General features: G+C 43.6%; 1 protein-coding gene across 2 annotated transcripts; it reads right to left on the reverse strand.

The window, feature by feature from the left end:
• Positions 1-1,098: 1,098 nt before the first annotated feature.
• Positions 1,099-22,026, reverse strand: INCENP (inner centromere protein). Of its 2 annotated transcripts, none has more exons than XM_056526767.1 (18): positions 21,714-21,736; positions 18,056-18,200; positions 16,762-16,872; positions 15,898-16,655; positions 15,761-15,809; positions 14,353-14,380; positions 13,886-14,000; positions 13,708-13,741; positions 7,820-7,931; positions 7,585-7,734; positions 5,774-5,883; positions 5,566-5,686; positions 4,887-5,009; positions 4,628-4,803; positions 4,432-4,543; positions 4,177-4,341; positions 3,049-3,205; positions 1,099-1,903 (listed from the first exon to the last, which is right to left on the reverse strand). In XM_056526767.1, exons 2-18 carry the CDS (start codon positions 18,190-18,192, stop codon positions 1,689-1,691), a joined length of 2,673 nt encoding a protein of 890 aa, XP_056382742.1. In that variant the 5' UTR covers positions 18,193-18,200; positions 21,714-21,736; the 3' UTR covers positions 1,099-1,688. The 2 variants fall into 2 exon arrangements, with proteins under 2 accessions (XP_056382742.1, XP_056382741.1); XM_056526766.1 differs by lacking the exon at positions 21,714-21,736 and adding an exon at positions 21,875-22,026 and having other exon boundaries at positions 1,104-1,903.
• Positions 22,027-23,339: the final 1,313 nt, after the last annotated feature.

Raw genomic sequence — 23,339 nt, forward strand, 5'->3', positions numbered from 1 at the left:
GAGGGGAATCCCTAGACATCACAACCATTAAAAATTCCAATGTGTTAAAAAGCACTTTAGAACACCAGCATGTTTGGGCAGTTACTGGCTGCAGCAGTCTCTCCTCAGTCAGCGATTGGCTGGACAGTCACTGCTGCAATCTCAGAAGCAGAAAACAGGGTTGAGCAGAAGCCCCAGGAGAGTATGCTTTTCTTATTTTATATTGGCCTAAACAAAATATGAACATTGGGTGCCCTGTATTTCCAAGATTTATTTCAGCTGTAATTGTTTTACCCAACGGAAATCACTGTCAAAGAGATAAGCAAACCTTATGAAGGGCCTATTTACAAAAAAGTAAGCAGATATGCGATGTTATGGACAGAGTATCAGAAGCAGCACGAAGGAGACATGGAAAGAAAAGTTTATGCTGAACTTATTGTATAAAAATTATTCATGGAATTTCCCCCCCCTTAAAGGAGTAATCCAGTGGTGACCCGTGGTGAACAACTTATCCCCTATCCTAAGGATAGGGGATAAGTTGCAGATCGCGGGGGGGTCCGACCGCTGGGGTCCCCTGCGATCTCCTGTACGGAGCCCCGACAGCCCGCGGGAGGGGGCGTGTCGACCGCCGCGCGAAGCGGCGGCCGACACACCCCCTCAATACAACTCTATGGCAGAGCCGGAGCGCTGCCTTCGGCAATCTCCAGCTCTGCCATAGAGATGTATTGAGGGGGTGTGTCGGCCGCCGCTTCGTGCTGGGGTCGACACCCGCTATCTGGCTGGAGAGCCTGGCCCCTGTACAGAGAGATCGCAGGGGGCCCCAGCGGTCGGACCCCCCCCCCCCCCGCGATCTCAAACGTATCCCTTAGGGGATACGTTTTTCACCACTGGACTACCCCTTTAAGGGGTACTCCGCTGCTCAGCGTTTTGAACTGTTCTGAACGCTGGAGCCGGTAGCTTGTTACATCATAGTTCCCCCCCCCCATAGACTTACATTGGGGGGGGTGTGGTGTAATGTCATGAGGGGGCAGGGCTACGTTGTCACAAACTACCGGCTCCAGTGTCCGGAACAGTTTATTCAAAACGCTGAGCAGCGGCGTACACCTTTAACTAAGCAAAGTTTATGAACATATTTTGCCAAAATTTAGCTACAGTTCATTCAAATAGCACATCCGGGCCATCTGAAGGCTGCACGGTGCATCAGGTATAAAAAGGAAAACATTAGTCAATTTAGATATCAGCTATTTTATACAGTTGACCTTTACTGATTTATTTAAATAAAAGTGATACAAACCACTAACCAAAAGCAAATGTTTTAACATAGTGATGCAGGTCTGAAATTACCAAGAGTCACGTGACCAGTACCCAATTATTACAGTTATATGTACAAGATTTAGACAGAATGTATGTCTAACAGTGCTGCATTGAAGTCTCTTAATGCACAATGAACAGTAGGGCTGCCATACATTATTAATTAGCCCTCGATCAATATAAATATCAATTTACTATTCATTAATTGCAGAAGTTGTACTAATCCTTAAAGAATCTTTATTTTTAAAATGAGATGTCCCTACCATACATATATATATCTAAGAGCCTGTTACAAAAAACATTACATATAAAACAGATAAAACTGACGTTCGAACAGAACTTTAAGAGCAGCGTGCAGTAGTTTTAGGCATAGGCCGGCAAGCCTGCAGTTCCTTAGCTCAGTATTTCTTTAGCCCAAAGCCCACAGCAAGATGCTGTCTGTTGCTGTTTAGTGGAGGAGAGTGCCATACTGCAGAACTGGTGCGCTTATAATATCGCGGTTTGCTCTTATAAAACATGTCTTCCAATTTTGGGCTGTCAATGGTGCCATAAAATTTTTCCACATCTATTGGATGGTAATACTGCTGGCACATTGCTTGGCCAAGCTGATTTCCTGTGTAAAAAAGGTGGAGAAAGGAAAATAAAAAAAATTAATAAGTTTGAAATAACTTAGACAATTTTATGTTTACGTTTCAGTTTTCTCCTCCTCGCCTTCTAAAAATCATAACTTCTATTTTCAGCCACAGACTAGTATGAGGCTTGTTTTTTGCACGACCAGTTGCTTTTTGTAACGACATCTCACATGTTACCATAAAAATGTATGGCGCAACCCAAAAAAATACTATTTGTGTGGGGAAATTGATAAGAAAACCGCAATTTTGTTAATTTTGGAAGGTTTAGTTTTCATGCTGTACACTTTACGGTAAAATACACATGTTTTCTTTATTCTGTGGGTCAATACGATTAAAACGATACGCATATTTACATACTTTTCTATTTAAAAAAAAAAAAAAAACACATTTTAAAACCCTCTATTTTGCTGACCTATAACTTTTTCATTTTTACGTATTAGCGGCGCCATGATCTGTAATTTTTTTGCGCCGTGATCTGTAATTTATTTTATACCACATTTGCATATATATAACTTAATACATTTATCAATTTGATTTGGAATAAAATGTTTAAAAAAAGCAGACATTTTTGACTTAAAATTCACTGTACAAGAACTAACATTTTAATAGTTTGGATATTTACAGACGCGGCAATACCAAATATGTAGTTAAATGGGGGGATTTTTCAAATTTTAACTTTTATTTTTGACTTTTTTTACACTTTAATAGTCCCCATAGGGGACTATTTATAGCAATCATTCGATTGCTATTACTGTTTAGTGCTATGCATAGGGCATAGCACTGATCTCAGACCAGAGCAGAAGACCCATAGAATGCAGCGGAGGCAGGTGAGGGGACCTCAGTCTGCCATTCTGGATGATGGATCAGTATTGATCACGGCATCTGAGGGGTTAATGGCAGACACCCGCACGATCCCGGATGTCGGCCATTACCGGCGGGTCCCTGGCTGCTATCAGCAGCCGGGACCTGCCCTGCATAACCCGAGCATAATGCACGCAGTGATGTATAGGATGTAAATGTACGTTCTGGTGCGTTAAGTACCACTGCACCAGGATGTACATTTACGTCCGTGCCGTTAAAGGGTTAAATAAAGCGCACAGAAACCTAGCAATGACTAATAACCTACCAGAGGCCCATGCTGGAATAGGTTTACGGGGTTTACTTTCGTCATCCGTGGAATCATCACTATTCAAGTCCATACCATAGTCATCTGCGTTGATTTTAACTACTGGAGCTTTGTAGCTCTTAGGAGTCATCTCATAAGATTCACAGGCTGGGGAGTTCTGTGATGAAAGAAATGTGTTTAGCAACAAAGTAAATAATGTTAGTAGAACAATGTTTTATAAATGTTACACATGTCTATGTTTGCTAGTTTTTTTAAAATTATTTTTCTAATAAAAAAAAAACACATATGGGCACAGTTTTATGAACTTACAAAATGGGACCAGTGAGAAGAAATTTACAAGATTACTCTATGAAGGATACATAAGGAATGGGTGTGGGACCAGTCTGTTAGGCAATATTTTATTTTACTATTGAGTAAGAATGCAATAGTAAAGTTTCAGCATTTTCCTGCAGAATAGTGTGTTTTTAAAGGCCAGCACAGTGGTATAATATAAGCCCATGTTTACACATTATGGATTCTGACTGGGTATTGGCACAGATTCCACATCCATATCCTGACAGGAAACAACTGCAAATTTTAAAACCTATAGGGCAGATGAAAACCTGTGCAGAGAAAAAGTTGACCAGTTGCCTAAAGCAACCAGTTAGATCACTTGTTTCATTTTTAAAAGGACCTCTCAAAAGTAAAAGCAGTAATTTGTTTGCTATGGGTAGCTTTTCCTCTGCACAGGTTTTGATAGATTGTCAAAAAACTACAGAAGATGTGTGCTCTGTAGACTTTGCCTCAATGGGGTTAGAGACGATAGATGTCCATATATGTGCGGCAAAAGCTGCTGAACACACTTTTGGAGTTCAGCTTTCATTTCACTACAGTAGTTAAAGAAAAATCTGAGCTCTGATTGTTTTGCATAGCAACCAGTCTTTTTAGACAATTTCCTCCTATATGTTTAGTAATGGACAGTGCCATTCCCCTGGCTTCTTGACATACCAGTAGAAATGAGAAGGATCAGTGTGGTCACCAGTTTGACACGGCATGTGTCCCATTTGAAAAAGCTACCATAAGACACTGACTAAAATTACACAACTTGATAAATGTGTGCCAGACACTGCCCAATTATATCCTCCATACCTGAATATCCACAGTTACATTCAGTGAAGGGACACTGGCAGCTGTCTGCTTTTCCTTTGCAATTCTTTCCTGCTCCTCACGCAATCTCTGTGCTTCCAGTTTCTTGGCCTCCATTTCTTTACGTAACCTTTCTTGACGCTCTTGTTCCAATCTCTCTTGCTGCTCCTAACAAAAAAATAAAATAAAAATACTTTAGGTTATTTGACATAAGAGGACAGCAAGGAATGCAACCTGAGGTCTAAATATTATGCTCACCTTCCTCTTGCGCTCTTCTGCTTCTTTGCGCTGCTGCTCCTTCTCTTGTGCTGCTCGATCTAGTTCCCTCTGTAACTGGAGTGCTCTCTCTTTTTCTATGCGTTCCCTTTCCCTGTACAAATGAGAAATAGGTTATGCTACTATGAAATAGTTCCCTATAACCCTGCACACTGTTGTCGCAGAATTTGTCACTCACTTTTCAGCTCTGAGACGCTCCTGCTCTTTTTCAGCTGCTTGTTGCCTTTCACGTTCCAGTTCAGCTTGCCGCATATCAGTGATTTTTTTGGTCTCTGCAAACTTTCTTTGCCTTTCTTGTTCTTCCTCGTCTCGCTTTTTCTGGAGAAGTTCCTGGTGTCTACGCTCCTCTTCCTCCTGGAAAATTTCAAGATACAGATCAGCTGCCGCTACAAAAAAAAAAATAAAAATAAAAAAGTGATTTCTTTAACCAAACACACCAGCTGTTTAGCTTTGAGTTTCCGAGCTTCCTCATCTTGTCGCCGCCTGCCCTCGACCTCCTCTTGTTTTTTAGCAGTTATTTTCTTTTTAGCCTTCTCCTCAGCCAGGCGGTCCTCTTTCACCTGTAAGTTAGAACACAGTAAGGCAGGGATCGAGCTAAAACATAGTTTAAGAGTTTTACTGCAGAAAGGATTTATTGCCATAAAGTGATAAAGAAAAAAGGGTAAGATTTCTGAGAGGCCTGAACATTTAGGATGTATTCACACGTAAAGTATTCAGCGCAGATTTAAAGCTGTGTTCAGTCATTTAACACAGATCTGCAGCATCAAATCTGCACAGGATACTGTAAATAGACCATTAAATGTTCACAGAAGTTCATTATAAGCATCCATTTCTGTCTGGTGTTATGCTCTTCACTTATTAATCTCCCCCATGAGAAGTTATCACAGCTGAGAACCTCCAGAAACACGTGTATTAGTTGTGAGACAATGGGGGAGATTTATCAAAACACGTGTAGAGATAAAGTTGCCCATGGCAACCAGATCTTTCATTTTTAACAAGGCCTCTACAAAATAAAAGCAGCAATCTGATTGGTTGCTATGGGCAACTTTTCCTCTGCACAGGTAGTGATAAATCTCCCCCAATGTTTGTACTTTAGGTTGGATTTCTCTTTTTTACCTTTTCACTCTTCTCATCTATTTGTGCAAATTTCTGCTCCATTTTCTTCTTTTTCTCTTCCTCTAACTGCTCCACTCTCTCTCGAGCCTGCAGAACCTTACGCAGACGCTCTTCTCTCCTCCTGTATAGAACATAAATATATATAAAAATGTATACTTCAGTGTAGATGTTTACTAGAAATAAGTGTAAAAGCACTGTTATTACTCACAGCTTTAGCTCCTCCTGTTTGCGTTTCTTTCCCTCCTCTATCTTCTGTTTGCGCACAAGTTCAGCCTCCTCTTTCTTGCGTAGAGCTTCCTGTCGTTGGCGCTCCTTCTCCTATTAATTAGCAACAGATTTATGAAAACGTACACCCAAACCACCACCATAAATACATTTTCCCAACAGTAAGGCCACGTCCAAACAGTGTAAATGCAGTAGACTAACAGGATTTGTGGGAGAGTGAGAGATTTTAACAAAGATTTATCCACACATTACATAATCTGTACGTACAGTCCTATGCAGTGCAGATTTTAAGCCTGCAGAATGATAATTCTTTAAGGAATTCATCACTAGCAATGTAATAAAGCAAAAAATGTGGCAAATAGATTTTAGTCATGTGTGGGTACACCCTCAAAAAAACAGAACACCTGTACCAAGCCTTGTGAGTAACCAGCACCTCCCTCACCCTGAAACAATATGTTTACAACCACCAGTGAAATCTTTAAGAGCTAATATTTACTTACTTCAGTCTGACAATAGCACAAGACAAGGAGAGAAAAAAAAATAAAAATTAAATTTATATAAAGTTTTTATATATCTAACCATTTTTTTTTTTTTTTTTTTACAAGGTTACTCTTTCAATATTATAGTACTTCCTGCCTAGTGTCCTTAGTAAATTAGGAAGACTCTCAAACAGTTAAAGGGGTATTAAAAGGGGTTATCCAGGAACAGAAAAAACACAGCTAGTTTCTTTCAAAAACAGCTCCACGTCTGTCCTCAGGTTTTGTGTGGTATTACAACTTGGCTCCATTCACTTCAATGGAACTGAGCGGCAGAACCGCACCCATCCTGGAGAAAGACTGGGAGCTGTTTTTGAAAGAAAGTAGCTGTGTTTTTATATTCCTGGATAACCCCTTGTCCTGAAATGCCTTTTGGACTTAATGCCCAACATCTTTCTACTGTCACCTTTCAAGTTCTTTAACTTTACTTCTGTCCACAGAGCCATAGGAGGACTTTTTTGCAGGACAAGTTGTACTCTAACGCCACCATATTTTGTGTGTGTGTTTTTCTCTCTGCGATCTACTTATCTGGTCTACTAGAAGGCAGACCAAAGAAGATAACTGCAGTAGTTGGCCACAGCAGGTGAGTGAATCTCCACCAGGCATCTTCATACTTTGGACCACTACGATTTAATCACAGATGGTCTTATGTGTAATATAAAGCTCCGCTATACCTCAATTGCTGTGACCGGTATTATCACGGCATCTAAAAGGGATGTGCCCTAAGATCCAGGGCACCACGATGTACATGTATGCCGCATGTCCTCTACTGGTTAAAACCATACCAAAAATATTTTTTTTATTGCCATACTAGAAACCTTTTAAAAAAAAAATAAAAAAATAAATAAATTAAAAGTTTAGTGTTGCCACATTACGAGATCCATAACTTATATTTGCCTAATTGTTGGTATAATACACTGCACTAGTTCTCTAGTCATCATAATGACGACAGTCAATGTACCTGGCTATGCTAAACAGCATAGCTGGGCACACAGACAACCATGGCCTGCAGGTAAAGTAACACATCACATGCAAGTGAAGGGTTAACCTACCTAGAGGGTTTCCCCACTCCTAAAAAGTTACAGCAGGAGACCAGTTACCATATTAACAGCAGAGTTCCCACAATCCTATTACAGAGAGCCTAGCACCGTAGGCTAGAATAATTACCCTTATTGACTGCTGTGAAGCTGTATTAGCGGTTAAGAGGTTAACATGTGCAAGTCAGTTTTTTGGCAACAGGATGTTAAGATTCACATACCTTGGGGTCTACTTTGAGAGGAGTGTTGCGCTTTATAAAGGATTTTGCAATTAGACTTTTCCCAATAGATCCAGGTGTCATCATTAGCAGTTGATTTTTCTGCACTGTATGCAGGAAAGTCTTCAAGTGAGCAGGAGGCGGCTTTATAACCTTAAAAAGATAAAACAATTAAAAACAAGACAAAGTTAAATGTTTCTATACTACAGCCTAAGAACATGTCATTTGACAAACTTACTTTGCTTGGTGGACATGGAGGAGATGGAGTCTTCTTTCTGGGAGGGGAGTTCACCTGCTCATCACTGGACTGGTCAGACAGCTCATCCACAGCACGTTTGTAACTCTTCCTCCTGCATCAAAGTAAGGCAATTGATTCCTTTTTTTTTTTTTTTTTTTTTTTTTAAAGAAAAGTTGCACTTCATAAACGAGTTACCATTGCAAAGTAAAAAACCAAGTATCTAATGTAAATTTAAAAAAATTAATAAAATTCGCAAACAACTATTTTGTAACTTTTGGGGGCATCCGCTTTTACACAGTGCACTTTTCGGAAAAAAAATTTGACTCTTTATGCTGAAGGTCCATACGAATACAAGGATACCCAAGTTATATAGGTTTTACTTTGAATTTTTTTCAAACTTTTTGTACGAAAACATTTAAAAATGTCCTCTTCGGACCCCTATAACTTATTTACCATATACAGGGTTGCATGAGGGCTAACTTTTTTTGCGCGGTGATCTTGATTTAGTCAGTACCATTTTTGGTTTTCATGGGTCTTTTTGATCGCAAATACGCAATTGTTTTTTTCTACACCACACACACACACACACACACACACACACACACACACACACACACACTATTTTATAGTCTCCCATAGGGGACTATTACATGCAATCTTCAGATTGTATACTCTGTTTAATGCTACGCCATAGCATAGATCAGTGATTTCTGTGCTCCATTGCTCCAGTCTGCCATAGCCGACTGGAGCTTTGGATTACCGATTGAACGGTGAGAAGGCAGGTAAGGGCCCTCCTGCAGTCCTCAGCTGATCGGGTGAAAATGCAGTTTGCACAATCGGCACCGCTGGGAAAAAAAAAAAAAAAAAAAAAACAGCTTTAACACTTACCGTTAAATCTCTTTCTCGAAGGATCCATTGGGGGGACACAGACCGTGGGTGTATCTTGCTGTCTCTAGGAGGTGTGAATATGGTAACAAAAAAAAAGTCAGCTCCTCCCAGCAGGATATACCCGCCTTCAGGCTCTGAGCTATTCAGTTTAAGTTCCAGAGCAATAGGAGGAGACCAATAGGGCAAAGGAAAACCCCAAACTGACCGAGAACCAGAAGAGAAAAAAAAAAAAAAAAAAAAAGGGCGGGAGCTGTGTCCCCCAATGGATCCTTCGAGAAAGAGATTTTACGGTAAGTGTTAAAAAAAAAAAAAAAATCTCCTTTTCTCTATCGGCTCCATTGGGGGACACAGACCGTGGGACGTACCTAAGCCATCCCTTGGGTGGGCAGATAAGTAGTCAGACGGCCGATCCACTGCCACCTGCAACACTTTACGACCCAGACTAGCATCATCCGATGCAAAAGTATGAACTCTGTAAAACCTCGAGAGAGTGTGCAAACACGACCAAGTAGCCGCCCTGCAAATCTGCGAGGCCGAAGCTCTACTCTGGAGAGCCCAGGAAGCCCAACAGAACGTGTGGAATGAGCAACAACCCTGAAAGGAGGAATCATCCCCTTGCAGCGATAGGCTTCCGGAATGGCGGACCAAATCCACCGAGAAATTGTGGCCTTGGAAGCAAGTTGTCCCTTGCGACGACCTTCCGTAAGGACGACAAAAGGAATCACACTGACAAAAAGAAGACGTGATGAGAGATAAGACCGAACAGCCCAAAACTACAGCCAGCTTGTGTAGTAAACTCTCCTTATAATGAGAAGTAGCCAGACAAAAGGACGGGAGGACAAAGTCCTCATTGAGATGAAAGACCGAGACCACCTTAGGCAAAAAGGAAGGAACTGGCCGGAAAACGACCTGTCCTGGTGGATCACCAGAAATGAAGAACGGCAGGAAAGAACTGCCAGTTCAGACACTCTCCGGATGGAGGTGATAGCAACAAGAAACGAGGCGGAGAGACACCTCTCTAAGGGGCTCAAAGGGTTCACCCTGGAGAGCACTCAGAACCAAGTTCAAGTCCTAAGGGGGAGAAGGTGACCGATGAGAAGGCGGGGAACCAAGAAGGTCACCGGGGAGAAGTCCTGAGCTTCAATAAAAAAAAAAAAAAAAAAAACAAGTACGGTGGTAAATTTGTGCGGAGGAGGGCTTACGAGCCTAGAACATAGTGTGAATGACCTGGGAAGAGAACCCGCAGGCCCTCAAAACCGCGGTCTCAACCGCCACGCCAACCAATGCAGCGACTATAAATTGGGGTGGCAAGAGGCCCCCCCCCCCCCCCCCCGAGAGAGTAGGACCAGGCGGAGCGGAAGGCGCAGAGGAGCGTCGTCCAGAAGCCTGACTACGTCGGCGTACCACGACCTTCGGGGCCAATCTGGAGCTACCAGAAAGGCGAGGATGTCCTCTGCCTTGAGCTTCCTCAGCACCCTAGGAAGAAGTGGAAGAGGAGGGAACAGATAAGGTAGGGCGAACCCCGCCCAAGGAATCACTAGGGCGTCCACGTCCAGAGCCTGAGGGTCCCGGAACTTGGACACAAACGGAAGGATCTTCCAATTGAGCCGGAACGCGAAGAGGTCCACGTCCGGAAGCCCCAGAGCTGCGCGAAGACCTCCGGATGAAGAGACCACTTGCCGGGGTCGGGTGAGGACCGACTGAGGAAGTCCGCTTCCCAGCTGAACACTCCCAGAATGTGTGTCGATTATGTACGCCACGGCCATGGGGTTGTCCGACTGAATGCGGACAGGACGAGACTGAAGACGGGACTCCCAATGAAGAAGACAAAGAAGAATAGCCCGTAATTCCAATATGTTTATCGGAAAAAGGGGTCTCCAGGGGAGACCAGAGTCCCTGGACCGTCCAATCCCTGAACACGCTGCCCCAGCCCGACAGGCTGGCAACCGTTGTAACAACCTGCCAGAGAAGGGGGAAGAAATGATCGCCCTTGGAGAAGAAGGGGGGAGCGGAGCCACCAGAGCAGAGACTGACGGACCCTACGAGGGAGAACAATCTGACGATCGAGGGACAGAGGAGACCTGTTCCATCGAGAGAATCGCCAGTTGAAGGGTACGGCCTCCATAGTTGCCACCACCCAACCCAGGACATCCATACTGTGCAGATGGAGACTGACACCTGGGTCCGAAGGGAGCGGACCCCCGACCAAAGCACCAGACTTTTGTCCAGCGGAAGACAAATGCGGGCAGAGGCCGTCGAATCGAAGTCCCATGAAGGTTAGAGACTGGGTAGGACAGAAGACTGACTTGTCCCAGTTGACCATCTACCCGAAGAGAGTCAGAGTGGTGAGTGACGTCCAGATTCTCCAGACTCTGGGCTCTGATCGGAGCCTTAATGAGAGGGTCGTCCAGATAGGATATCACCGAGATTCCCCTCGACCAAACAGGCCCAACACTGGCGCAAGGATTTTTGTAAGGACCGAGGAGCCGTGGCCAAACCAAAGGGGAGGGCTACGAATTGAAAGTGCCCCTCCGGAACCGCAAGCGGAGGTACCGATGATGGCCCGGAAATATTGGCACATTGAGGTAGGCATCCTTGATGTCCACCGATGAAGGTAACTCCCCTTGTTCCAGGGACGCCACCACCGAACGGAGAGAGATTCCATTCTGAAGTGGTGGAAGAGAAGGTGACGGTTGGATTGGTCGCACAGAACCGTCCATCTTTGGGACCACAAAAAATCTGAATAGAAACCCCGAAAATGTTCCCCTAAGATATCCTGATGGAGCTTTTGGCACCACTCCAACAGGGCCTTGGACACCCATGTCGAGGCGAAGATGGGAAGAAGAGAACAGCCAGCTGCTTCAGAAGCAAACCTCACTAAGGATTCTACCTTCTTGTCCGTGGAATCCTTGAAGGCAGAGGCAGTGTAGTCGCCCCAGAGATCCGGGAGACTGGTGGATCCACTGAGGGAGGGGAAGCCACCTTAGCGACAAGGTCCTTGACAAATGGATAACGTTCTTGGATTGTCTTGATTCCCGGGAACCTCGTCTGGATGTTTCCATGCAGATTCCAGAATAGCGTCAAAGTCAGCGTGAGAGCTGAACCTTTGAGGTGCTGGCTTAGCACGATGAAAGGATACTTCTGGATAGACATCCGAAGATCCTGGGTCCACCAATGAGTTCACCGTTGCAATTGAGTCCGAGCGGTCCTCTGAGTCAGATGCCGGCTCGGAAGCCTCATCCACCAGGGGAAGTGAATGAGAAGAGGCAGTCCTGGAGGGGGGCGACCCTGACCGGGTACGCAGCTCTGGCGTAGCAGAGCGGCGAATCCGAGAACGTCCTCTGGAGGAGTGACGTTCGTGCCCAGATGAAAGGGGGGGGGGGGAACCACGAGGGGAACGCCCACGTCTATCTGAAAAAACTCAATTGAAGAGTCAGACGACCTAGTACGCTTGTAAGAGCGTGAAGCATGAACGAGGAGCGGGCCCTCTCAGAGGTCCCACGCAGGGAAGACCCCTCCGGGGCCACAAATCTTGGTATTACAGTGCTTACAAAAATAAGTCACTAATGTTCCAGGTTTCTGACTAGAGGGAGGGAGGAACAGCTCTGGGAGCGGACATAATGGTGGAAAAAGGGATAGAGAGAGGGACTAGCCTTCTCACCCTGGTCTGTGTCCCCTGTCAGCTGCAGTGAGAACTCACTTCGTGCAGCTAAGGAGACTAAAAGAGACCAGCCAATAGAAAGGGAGGGGCGTGCCCAAAGTAAGGCACCCAGTAACAGGCCCCAACATTGTGAAAATCGCGCCCACGGTGCTGATTGGGGGCTGTTTCGTGCCCCTGGAAGCTCCCAGCCCTGTGGGCAGAGCTAAGACCGGCCGAGAAGGACTGTAATGGTGCCCGCTCCTTGTCCCGAGCGCCATGTCCAGTCCGCTTAGCGCTCGGGGGAATAGAATGGGCGGCCTAAACGCCGGCCGACAAAAGTGAAAATAAGCTCGAAACGACGACGCGGCTGTAAGCCGCGGATAAGGTGCTGAAGTCAAGCGAAAGCAAGCAGACAGCCGCATATAAGGCGCTGAAGTAGTTGCACCAAGCACACACACACATAGTAAAATAAAGTGCCCCCAGAAGTAAAGTGCCCTGTAATATATGCCCCCTTAGGTGCCACTGCTCCCCCCAATAAAAAGATGCAGCCCCTGTAAAATGCAGCCCCATAAAACTGAGGGTGGGCCAAAAACAGGGGGTCCCCAGAGGTTGCGATTCCGTACCTATGGAGGGGGAAGAAAAAAAAAAAAGGGGGGGGGGGGGGGGGGAAGTACTTACCTCAGTCAGAAGAACTTACCTAATGAATGGAGTCTTCAGTTAAGTCTTCAGCCAGCTTATGGTCCCTGCATCACGCCTAGCTTCTATGCGCGAGCGAGGCGAGCAGAGACATAGGGGGACCCGGACCCATGAGGTACCACCCAGGCGCATATATGCAATGTCTGTGCCCCCTCACTCGCAATGGGGAAACAGTGAACCGCAGTTCCTGAGTCCCCACCTGAAAACGGAAAAGAAAACTGAATAGCTCAGAGCCTGAAGGCGGGTATATCCTGCTGGGAGGAGCCGACTTTTTTTGTTACCATAGTGTCACACCTCCTAGAGACAGCAAAATACACCCACGGTATGTGTCCCCCAATGGAGCTGATAGAGAAATATATATTTTAGATGCCGCTTCTAAGAGGTTAATGCTGGGCATCACCGCGATCGTTTATGTCCACCATTAGCCACGGGTCCTGGCGGCATACAGCCGCCAGGACCACCCCGCTATGATGCTCGTTCAGCTCCTGAGTATGCGTCATAGAAGGGGAGCGGGACAAGAGCTTTCAGGTACACCCTTTTGTCCTTAAGAGGCTAAACAGCACATTCAGGACAAACCTCAAAGTCTATAGCCTACCATGACCTCACCAACTTTTACTAGTAATTAGCAGTCAATATAAGTAAATAGTATCACAGGCATAGTTACCTTATTGTTTGATCATCACCATCAGGAACAGCTTCTGTGGGCACAATATAAAAATAAGTAATAGTTTAAAAAAAAGAATTGGTTTGATCATCAATATTTTGGAGCATAACGTTGCATTTAAAAAAATTAAAAAACACTACATTATAAAGGGTGCATTACTCTGACAAATTAAACCAACCAGCAGTTGATGACTGCCTAGTCTTCATCTGTTGCGGCTCAGTCTCAGGCAGGTTGCTGATGGCAATCTTGTTAAAAGCCCGCGTTCGCAGGGAACGTCTAGGGTTTTCTGAAGCCTGGAATAGTAGCAAACATACGTTTTATTGGTAAAGAATTGAAGCAACAATATAACAAATATAGTAAAGTTATTTGCCTTCAGTGAATGTAAACTCTGTTTGCATTAAGAAATTGTATAGCCATTTAACAGCTGAGACGAATACAAGTTAATCCAGACTAGACTATCCCGTGAAGTATTTCAGCAGCACAAAAACAGAATTGAGGTTGTGACGTCCCATCACACAACATAAACCTTGCTCAATAATGTAACAATACATTACAGAGCATAGAGTAATACATTTTGTAAATAAACTACCTCTATCCACCCAAGTAATTTCTGCATAGGTTATCCAATAATAGCTTCTTCCTTACCTCCTCAACAGGTTCAGTAGTTTCTGGTCTGTAAAGAAATAAAAAAAGTGAAAAAGGATGACTAAATCACATTTTCTGTAAAGTCTATAAAATCGAAGCTCAATGTCAACATGTGTAACTATACAATGATATGGTTTAATGGAGTGATTTGTTGCTTAACTACCAGATAGAGGCATAGCTGCACTTCCCAGAAGTGTTTTTCCTAATAATTAAAGGGGGGGGGGGTATACAGTATATGGAAACCAATATGTTTGGCTGACTCATGGAGCCAGGCTTATGGGCAAGAGCAAGTGAAGTGCACATAAGAGTGTTTAGAGATCACAACTCTGCAAGGTACCTCAAGTTACAATATTAATTGGTTCCAGGACGACCATTGTATGTTGAGACCATAACTCTATGGAGACCTGGTAATTGGTTCTGAAGCCCCAAAATGTCATCCAAAAATAGGAAAAAGTGAGGATTAAAGAAAAATAAGTAGATAACTAATATAGATAAAGCAAATCCTTACATATAAAAGTAAGAAGGATCTGCTGGGAGCTGTAAATCACTGTCTATGTTAGTGTTTCCCATCTAGGGGTCCTCCAGCCGTTGCAAAACTACAACTCGCAGCATGCCCGGACAGCCAAAGGCTGTCCGGGCGTGCTGGACATAGTTGTAGTTTTGCAACAGCTGGAGGACCCCTAGTTGGGAAACGCTGGTCTATGTAGAAGAAGCTCCGGTCCTCAGGGTCCTGTACAGTATACATTGTCCTAAAAAAGTAACACCTGGTGTCCAAAGGAGCAGCTATCCCTGGTACAGGTAAAGAGTACAGAACATGTAATACCTCCATGTACTGTAGGGGGCGCTACCAGACAGTCAGTGCATACACTTCAGTAATACAGGAGTTTTACCAGTAAAATGGCCATTCTGACTGGTCAGTTCTTCCAGGCATCACAGATCTGGACTGTCCATACATTGTATGTTGAGTCTAGTTTCAAGTTACAATGGTCCATTTTATGTTGAAACCATTGTAAGTTGAGGGATCACTGTATACTATACCTATAAGTTATGTTATGGCATAGTGTTAAAAGCAATGGATACTGAATTCTAAACCTCTATAATATCAAGCTTTGCAGTGACAACTTTGTATAGCTTTAAAGATGCATTCACAAGGCAGCCGTTCCCCATTCGTTACAATAAGCCGACTGCTGTTAGTGACACCGGTCGAGTAATTTTCCGACCATATTTTTGGCCCGGACTAAAAACTGCACCAGACCATGGTTCATTCCAAGGGACTTCTCTTGCCCATAAGCCTTCCTGAAAGTGGAAATGTGGTGTGAATGCCTCCTAACACATTGCCTCTTGACTAGTCAACAAGTATGTTTCATATTCTATAATGCTAATGATGACAGAGTAAAATAGTTCCTACTTGATTTTTACAGTGACTTCTTCATCCACTACTTCTATAGAGCTCTGGTCTGAAGGGACACAAGAAAAAACAATTAAAGCGTTAAAATTCAACAAACCTACAAACAGTTAATTCTGCATTGTTTTTGAGGCACTTACAGCTTTTATAGCTGGAAGAGGAGGATATGTCTGACGCTTTCTTCCGTGAAACTGATCGGCGGATGGATTTACGCACAGATTCTCTTGTCATACTTTCACGCTTGCTAGCCAGAGAGTACTGGTGAGCCAGCGATGTTCGATGGCTGGTTGATTTCCTTCCAACAATACTGCGGCGTACAGAGCGACGGTCAGATTTTGACCCTGTGGGTGTCACACTGTAGTTTGACAGTTCCAGTGCTAGCTCCTTGGCAGCTTGTGCAACAGGCTGAGGAGAATCAAGTGTTAGATCTATTGATCCGTTAACAGCTGCCTTCTTAGGTGTGGAACTGTCGGCAATCTTTAATTTGGCTGCAGTGCGATCATTTTTTTGAGGGGTGACAGGAGCTGACGACTCACTAGCAGTGATTGCTGGAGGAGCAAAAGGAATAGGAGGGGCAGCAGAAGTTGGAACAACAGTTTCTAAGGCAGGATTTTTCTCCACAGAGTTTAAGAGCTGCACCTCCGCACTACGACGCTCTTCTGCGCTAATTTTCACCTGCAGAAGACGGTCATTGGGCATATTTGATGGGAGTTCTTCAAGTGGTTTCTCAGATACTGGCATGCACACTATACTGGCTTGTGCCTTGGCTCTTGTCACTCTCTTAGGCCGCTGCTCAGACTCTTCTATAATGGATGTTTCAAGTGGTTTAGTCATATGTCGCGAAGACAATCTGCGTACTGATGTGCTCCAGCTGGCACTGCTTCTTCTCCTAGATAACCTGCACAAACAATACATTAAAGACATGAGAACCAATGGGATACATTGAGGAATATAAATCCCCCCCCCTGTATTCAGTCATAGGACATTGTTACTACTTCTCTTACCTGCGTCCACTGGGATCTCTATTTTCATCTGGCACAATTGATGTTCTCTTCTTCCTACGTCTTTTCTGAGATGGTGTCTTTGGCATTAGCTCTGGCTCAGCAGTGAAATCACTGATGGCAGAAATAGCAGGCATTTAGAAACCATCCAGCATTAGTCCAAGCACTAAGAATTGTTATATGTATACTACTCTGATAATTTATCAGAAACAGTTTAGTTGCCCCCAGGGAACCAGTCCCATTGAAAATGCTAATTTGCAGGAAGCATGGAATACAGCAAGAAGAGCTAAGCACATTGATGCATAAATACATTACTTGTTCTACTGAATCTGTCCCACAAATGTTTAAGTCTCCGCTAATTCTTGGCTTAGTCCAGTGAAAGGTCTCCTCACAGATTACCATCTTTTACTGCGTGCAGAGATCAATCACTACCCACTGGATGTCTAAGCCCACTAACACACATACAGATAGCTGTCAATCTCAAAGCAGGATTGCCCATGACTACTTAGACCAGAATGAGCAGGTTTTCATTAATAAGTGATAGTTAATGTGACAGGCTCCCTCTCCGCTGCCAATATTACAGAGCTCCGGTCACTACACACTGGCTGAGTGGGCATATGACGTCATAACCCTACACCCAGAAATGCAACACAGCAGGGACCAGAGCTCTGCAATACTGGCAGTTGCAAGGAAGCAAGCAACTTAAGGTTTTCTTATTATTCATTGCCCTCTTTCCGGGGCAGATATGTATAATACATGCTTTTCAGATAACCCCATCAAAGGGTTACCATCATTTATTTAAAAAACAAAAAACATGTCAAGTGTTTTTTGTTTTTGATCACACAGGCTCTCACTCCTGAGACCTGCTGCAACCACTAGTTGATTGTGGCAACAAGCTCTACTTCAGACATCTGCCAGATCCAACCTTGCAGCATAGACTTTTATAGTGAAAAGTCAGATTTGACCCACAGTGGGGGAGTGAGGCGAATGCTGCTGAGAAACTCCCTGGCTTATAACTTGCAACCACAGCCGGGGTGAGCTGATGCACTCAAAACATATCACGTGTCTGGGCTCAGAAATAACAAATGTAGCGCAAATGTAGCCAAAAGTTATTTAAGTTCAATCTAATGAACTTGGTGGGTTTGGTGCATCTGTTGTGGTATAGATGCATCTGGAACATAGTGCACTGTTTATGTGGGTATATTACACACCCACCATGGTATCCCACATTTAATATTTGTTTTAACATAGATCTGCAAATTAGTATCGAGTTGTGATCCCAAGCAGTTGAACTCACCTGCTGAACATTTTTCTGGCCGCTTCTTCTATTTCCATAAGCCATACCATGTGCTTGCTATCTAGAAGACGAACAAAGTCTTCTGTCTTGCGGGCACAAACCTGCAAAAGCTGCGACAGGCTCTCCGGATCGGTCATTGTGGCACCTGTACAAAATTAGGAACATAACTTAGACCTCATGCATGCGGCTGAAATAAGGATCAGTTTTGTATGGAACTATAAGGCCTCAGGCAACCTAAAGTTTAAACTGTGCTCCCAGCACATATGCCATATGTATCCATAGAAAGTCCCCCTGTGCATATTTACATGATGGAGGTAAAAGAATTGGTCCCCATGGACCAGTCATAGCCCTTTGAAGCAGTGCCAAAAAGTCTTGAATAGTGCTTGGAGCATTCTAACTCTCTACTTACATAGGTGATATACAGAACCTTCAAATCAGATGGTGGTTGCAAAATTATAAAATCTGAAGACCTACAACAGTCTTAAAAGATATACAATCCACATAAAAACAAGTTGGCAGATTTCAGCTATGATTTACGTTAGCAAAGTAAATGTGACAGGCCTCTGGGCCCCACCCACTTGGCCTGACAAATAAACCAAAAAGGTGCAAATATTTGAGCAACCGACCACTGCACAAAAAGGACTATAAAATGTGTCATTTCCCCACAGGATTGAAATAAGAGTTAGAAGTCCAATATGGTTATAAACTATAAGCCAGTCTGCCACATGAGTTACGCTGCGTTCACATGGTGCATTTTCATGACACATTGCTTCAACAACCAACACCAGAGGTAACTCCTTTTCTAGCCTTTTAAACACTTATGCTGGATTCACACTAGCATTGGGCCTTCTATTGCACATATATATTGGCATCCTGTCAAAATGGTACAGGCTTTTGCTATCTGACTACTGGCATAATGATGGGACAGTAGTTAATCGTATGCCTCCCATGCATTGATAAAAAAAAAAAAAAAAAAAAAAAAAAAATATCCAGTTGGGCGGCATCAGCAGGTGATTGCCAGTGTGGGGAGGCTCACACGGGGTCCAGTGTGACGGTGGTCCCTGCAGTCTGTGGCGGTCCAACAACAGGATGTAAGCGCCGCTTGCCTCCTGTTGCTTCGCAACAACTCTCAGCATGCACAGCCAAAGGGCATGCTGGGAGTTGTAGTTTTGCAACAGCTGGAGGCACGACTCCAACTCCCAGCATGCTCTTTGGCTGTCTGGACATGTCTGAGAGATGTAGTTATGAAAAAGTGTGTCTCCAGCTGTTGCATAACTACAAGTCCCAGCATGCCCTTCGGCTTCCACTGCATGCTGAGAGAGTTTTAGTTTTTGCAAAAGCTGAAGGCACACTGGTTCTCAACTAGTGTGCCTCCAGCTGTTGCAAACTACAACTCCCAGCATGCACTGAGACTGTACATGCTGGGAGTTGTAGTTTTGCAACAGCTGGAGGTTTGCCCCCACGTGAATGTACAGGATACATTCACACAGGCGGGTTTACAGTGAGTTTTTCACTGCAAGTTTGAGATGTAGCAAGTTTTCTACTGCAGCTGAAACTCCCAGCAGAAAACTTGCTGTGAACCCCCGTCCGTGTGAATGTACCCTAAAAACACTACACAAAATAAAAATTTAAAAACACTACATATACCCCTACACAGTTACGCCAAATCGCTATGATAAGTTCAAGACCACTGCAAAAAGTGAACCAGACTATCAATTTGACTGTACAGTGCTGAGGAATCTGTGTGCGCTATCTAAAGAATTATTATCTAAACAGTTTTAGAAAGTTTACAAAATTTGAAAAGAAAAGCCTCTAAACAGCAACTGTGACAAAACACCATAATACCATGGTAAATTCCCACCATGGAGCGCCAATCTAGTATCCGAGGCTGATGCAGAGCTCCAGCGAATGTAGTAAGCGTAAATGGCGATGCATACTGCTTCTAGGTTTACATAAAGTTTGCTCCGTGTATAGGAGCAGGGACAAAAATACATACAAGTCGGGATCGACTGATATTGAGCTTTTTTTTTTTTTAAGCCGATACCAATAACTAATAATCAGGCCGATGGCCGATAACTTATATCGATATTCTGTGCATTTTATTCCCCCCTTCCCTGGCTTCTCTCCCCCTGCCTGTCCTGGGGTCCCGAGTCCAACCACCACTGCCACCCACTTATCTCCCCCTGCTGGTCCCGAGTCCAACCACCGCCGCTTGCCTCCCCTGCCCATCCACTGGCCAGAGACCGCCGCTGCCCCATCCCTGGTTTTATAATTACCTATTCCCAGGATCCGCGTTACTTCTGGCTCTGGCGGAGTCCTGAGCTGTCACTGTGCGCCGGGCCATGGACAGTGACGTCGCGTTGTCATTGCGACTCATCATCGCGCAGAGCACAGCAACAGCTCAGGACGCCGCAGGTGCCAGAAGTAGCGCGGACCCGGGAACAAGTAATTATAAAACCAGGGATGGGGAGGCAATGGCGGTCTCTGGCCAGACGATAGGCAGGGGAGGCAAGCGGCAGTGGCTGGACTCAGGACAGGCAGGGGGAGAGAAGCGGGCAGCGATGGTTGTCTATGGACCCGCAAAAGCCGCTGCAGTTCATTGATTTAAAGCGCCCGCATTATCGGCAAGGTAATTACCGTTACCGATAACCTAGAAAATGGTAAATATCGGCCAAACCGATAATAGGTCGATCCCTACATACAGGTTTACATTGTAGCAAATATGAATTGGGAAGTTTCAAACAAAATCTGATTTGTGCATCTCTAATGTTTACACAGTGATGTACAGACAGTAGGATAAGAAGGAAATAGAAGTAACAAATGTTTGTTGACTAAAGGCTGTAAAAACATTACACAGTACTAAGAGCAGACAGGTGACCGCAACAGTGACACCAAAAAACCTTTAGTATACCTATATAATGGTCTCTAAATGTTGCAAAACCACAACTCCCAGCATGCCCGGACAGCTGTTGGCTGTCCAGCCATGCTGGGAGTTGTGGTTTTGCAACATTTGGAGCCCATTGCTCTAGAGCAGTGGTCTTCACCCTGCAGACCTCCAGCTGTTTCAAAACTACAACTCCCAACATGCCCGGACAGCCAACGGCTGTTGTAGTTTTGCAACATCTGGAGGTCCACAGTTTGAAGATCACTGCTCTAGAGGAGGGAAACTACAGTAAGTCCACTATAGTCACAAGTGTGAGAGACAGCTAGCAGTCTGTATGTTACAAATAAAAACAGATAGAAAGAAACCTGCTCCACTGGTCAGAACATAGGAAATATAACAAGTGCTGCCATGTAAAGTCTGCTGGAGGAGACACTAGTGCAGTGTTTCCCAACCAGGGTGCCTCCAGCTGATGCAAGACTACAACTCCCAGCATGCCCAGACAAGAAAAGGCTGCCAGGGCATGCTGGGAGTTGAAGTTTTTGCAGCAGATGGAGGCACATTGGTTGGAAAACACTGCACTTCTCTTAAAACATTGTTACATAAGCTATTGGTGTATACCATTTCACTTTATATGTATGTATTTTTATTTGTTGTTTATACATTGTGTAAACTTATAAAATAAACAGTTATAAAAATAAAAACACAATACACTATGAATCCTCCATATAAGCAGCAGTCCTACATGGATACAACTACAGCCAATATAAAGGTTACCTAGTGTGAGGGGAGCGGCGGGCCGGCGGGCTGTCCGGTTACCCCAGATGCGCCACTAGTTTACACCCCCGTGTACATGGCGGCTGAAAACAAGGAGGACACTAGAAATAGACTTCTCTACTCTAAGGCAAGAAGAGCGTTTAACAACCGCGGCTCCTCACCTCTCCCGGGTCCGGTCTCCCGAGTCACACGTTCCCCGTTGCGGTGTCTTTCCCGTGTCCCTGTCTCCCCGGCACCGGAGCTTGCTCCTTCCTCTCCCGCCCAAACCGTTCAAATCCTAACGGCTGTGGCCGGAGGTGCCGTGACGTCGATGGGAGGGCTTAGGAACCATAGAGTCGCTCTACCTGGAGCATAGAACGCCGTAAAGAGAATGCGCTACTGTCACGTGACAAAAAGCTCTAGACGATTGTGTCTGTTCACATAAGGGCTTCGATTCTAATACGCAGGGAAAGAGCAAAGGGCGACTGTGCAGCAGCGCTATTTATACACAGTATGATGGTTTTCTTGCCACTGACTTCTATGTTGTAGCATCTATCTATTTCTATATTTATTTATCTATTTATTTATGTATCTATTTATATATTTATTTATCTATTTATATCTATTTATGTATCTATTTATTTATTTATCTATCTATGTATGTATTTATTTATCTATCTATCTCATATCTATCTGTCTATATATTATCTATCAATCTATCTATCTCATATCTATATCTATCTATCTATATCTATCTCATATCTATCTGTCTATATATTATCTATCTCATATCTATCTATCTATCTATTTCATATCTATCTATCTATATCATATCTATCTCATATCTATCTATCTCATATCTATCTATCTATATCATATCTATCTATCTCATATCTATCTATCTCATATCTATCTATCTATCATCTATCTCATATCTATCTATCTATCTATCATCTATCTCATATCTATCTATCCATCTATCTATCTATCTCATTTCTATCTATCGCATATCTATCTCATATCTATCTATCTATCTCATATCTATCTATCTCATATCTATCTATCTATCTATCTATCTATCTAGCAAAAGATGTAAACCTAGCAGCACAACCTTGGCTGATGATAGTGGGTGCAAGCAGTAGAGAGGTCCCGGGTCAGGGGTCCCACTCCCCAAAGTGACTATCAATCTATCTATCTCCTATCTATCTATCTCTCATATCTATCTATCTATCTATTTATCTATCTCATATCTATCTATCTATTTATCTATCTCATATCTATCTATTTATCTATCTCATTTCTATCTATCTATTTATCTATCTCATATCTATCTATCTATCTATCTATCTATCTATCTCATATCTATCTATCTATCTCATATCTATCTATCTCATATCTATCTATCTATCTATCTCATATCTATCTATCATCTATCTATCTATCTATCTATCTCATATCTATCTCATATCTATCTATCTCATATCTATCTATCTATCTATCTCATATCTATCTATCTATCTATCTCCTATCTCATATCCATCTATCTCATATCTATCTATCTCATATCTATCTATCTCATATCTATCTATCTATCTATCTCATATCTATCTATCTATTTATCTATCTCATATCTATCTATCATCTCAT

The sequence above is a fragment of the Hyla sarda genome, chromosome 6, assembly GCF_029499605.1.
Source record: "Hyla sarda isolate aHylSar1 chromosome 6, aHylSar1.hap1, whole genome shotgun sequence".
In the NCBI taxonomy this organism is placed as follows: domain Eukaryota; kingdom Metazoa; phylum Chordata; class Amphibia; order Anura; family Hylidae; genus Hyla; species Hyla sarda.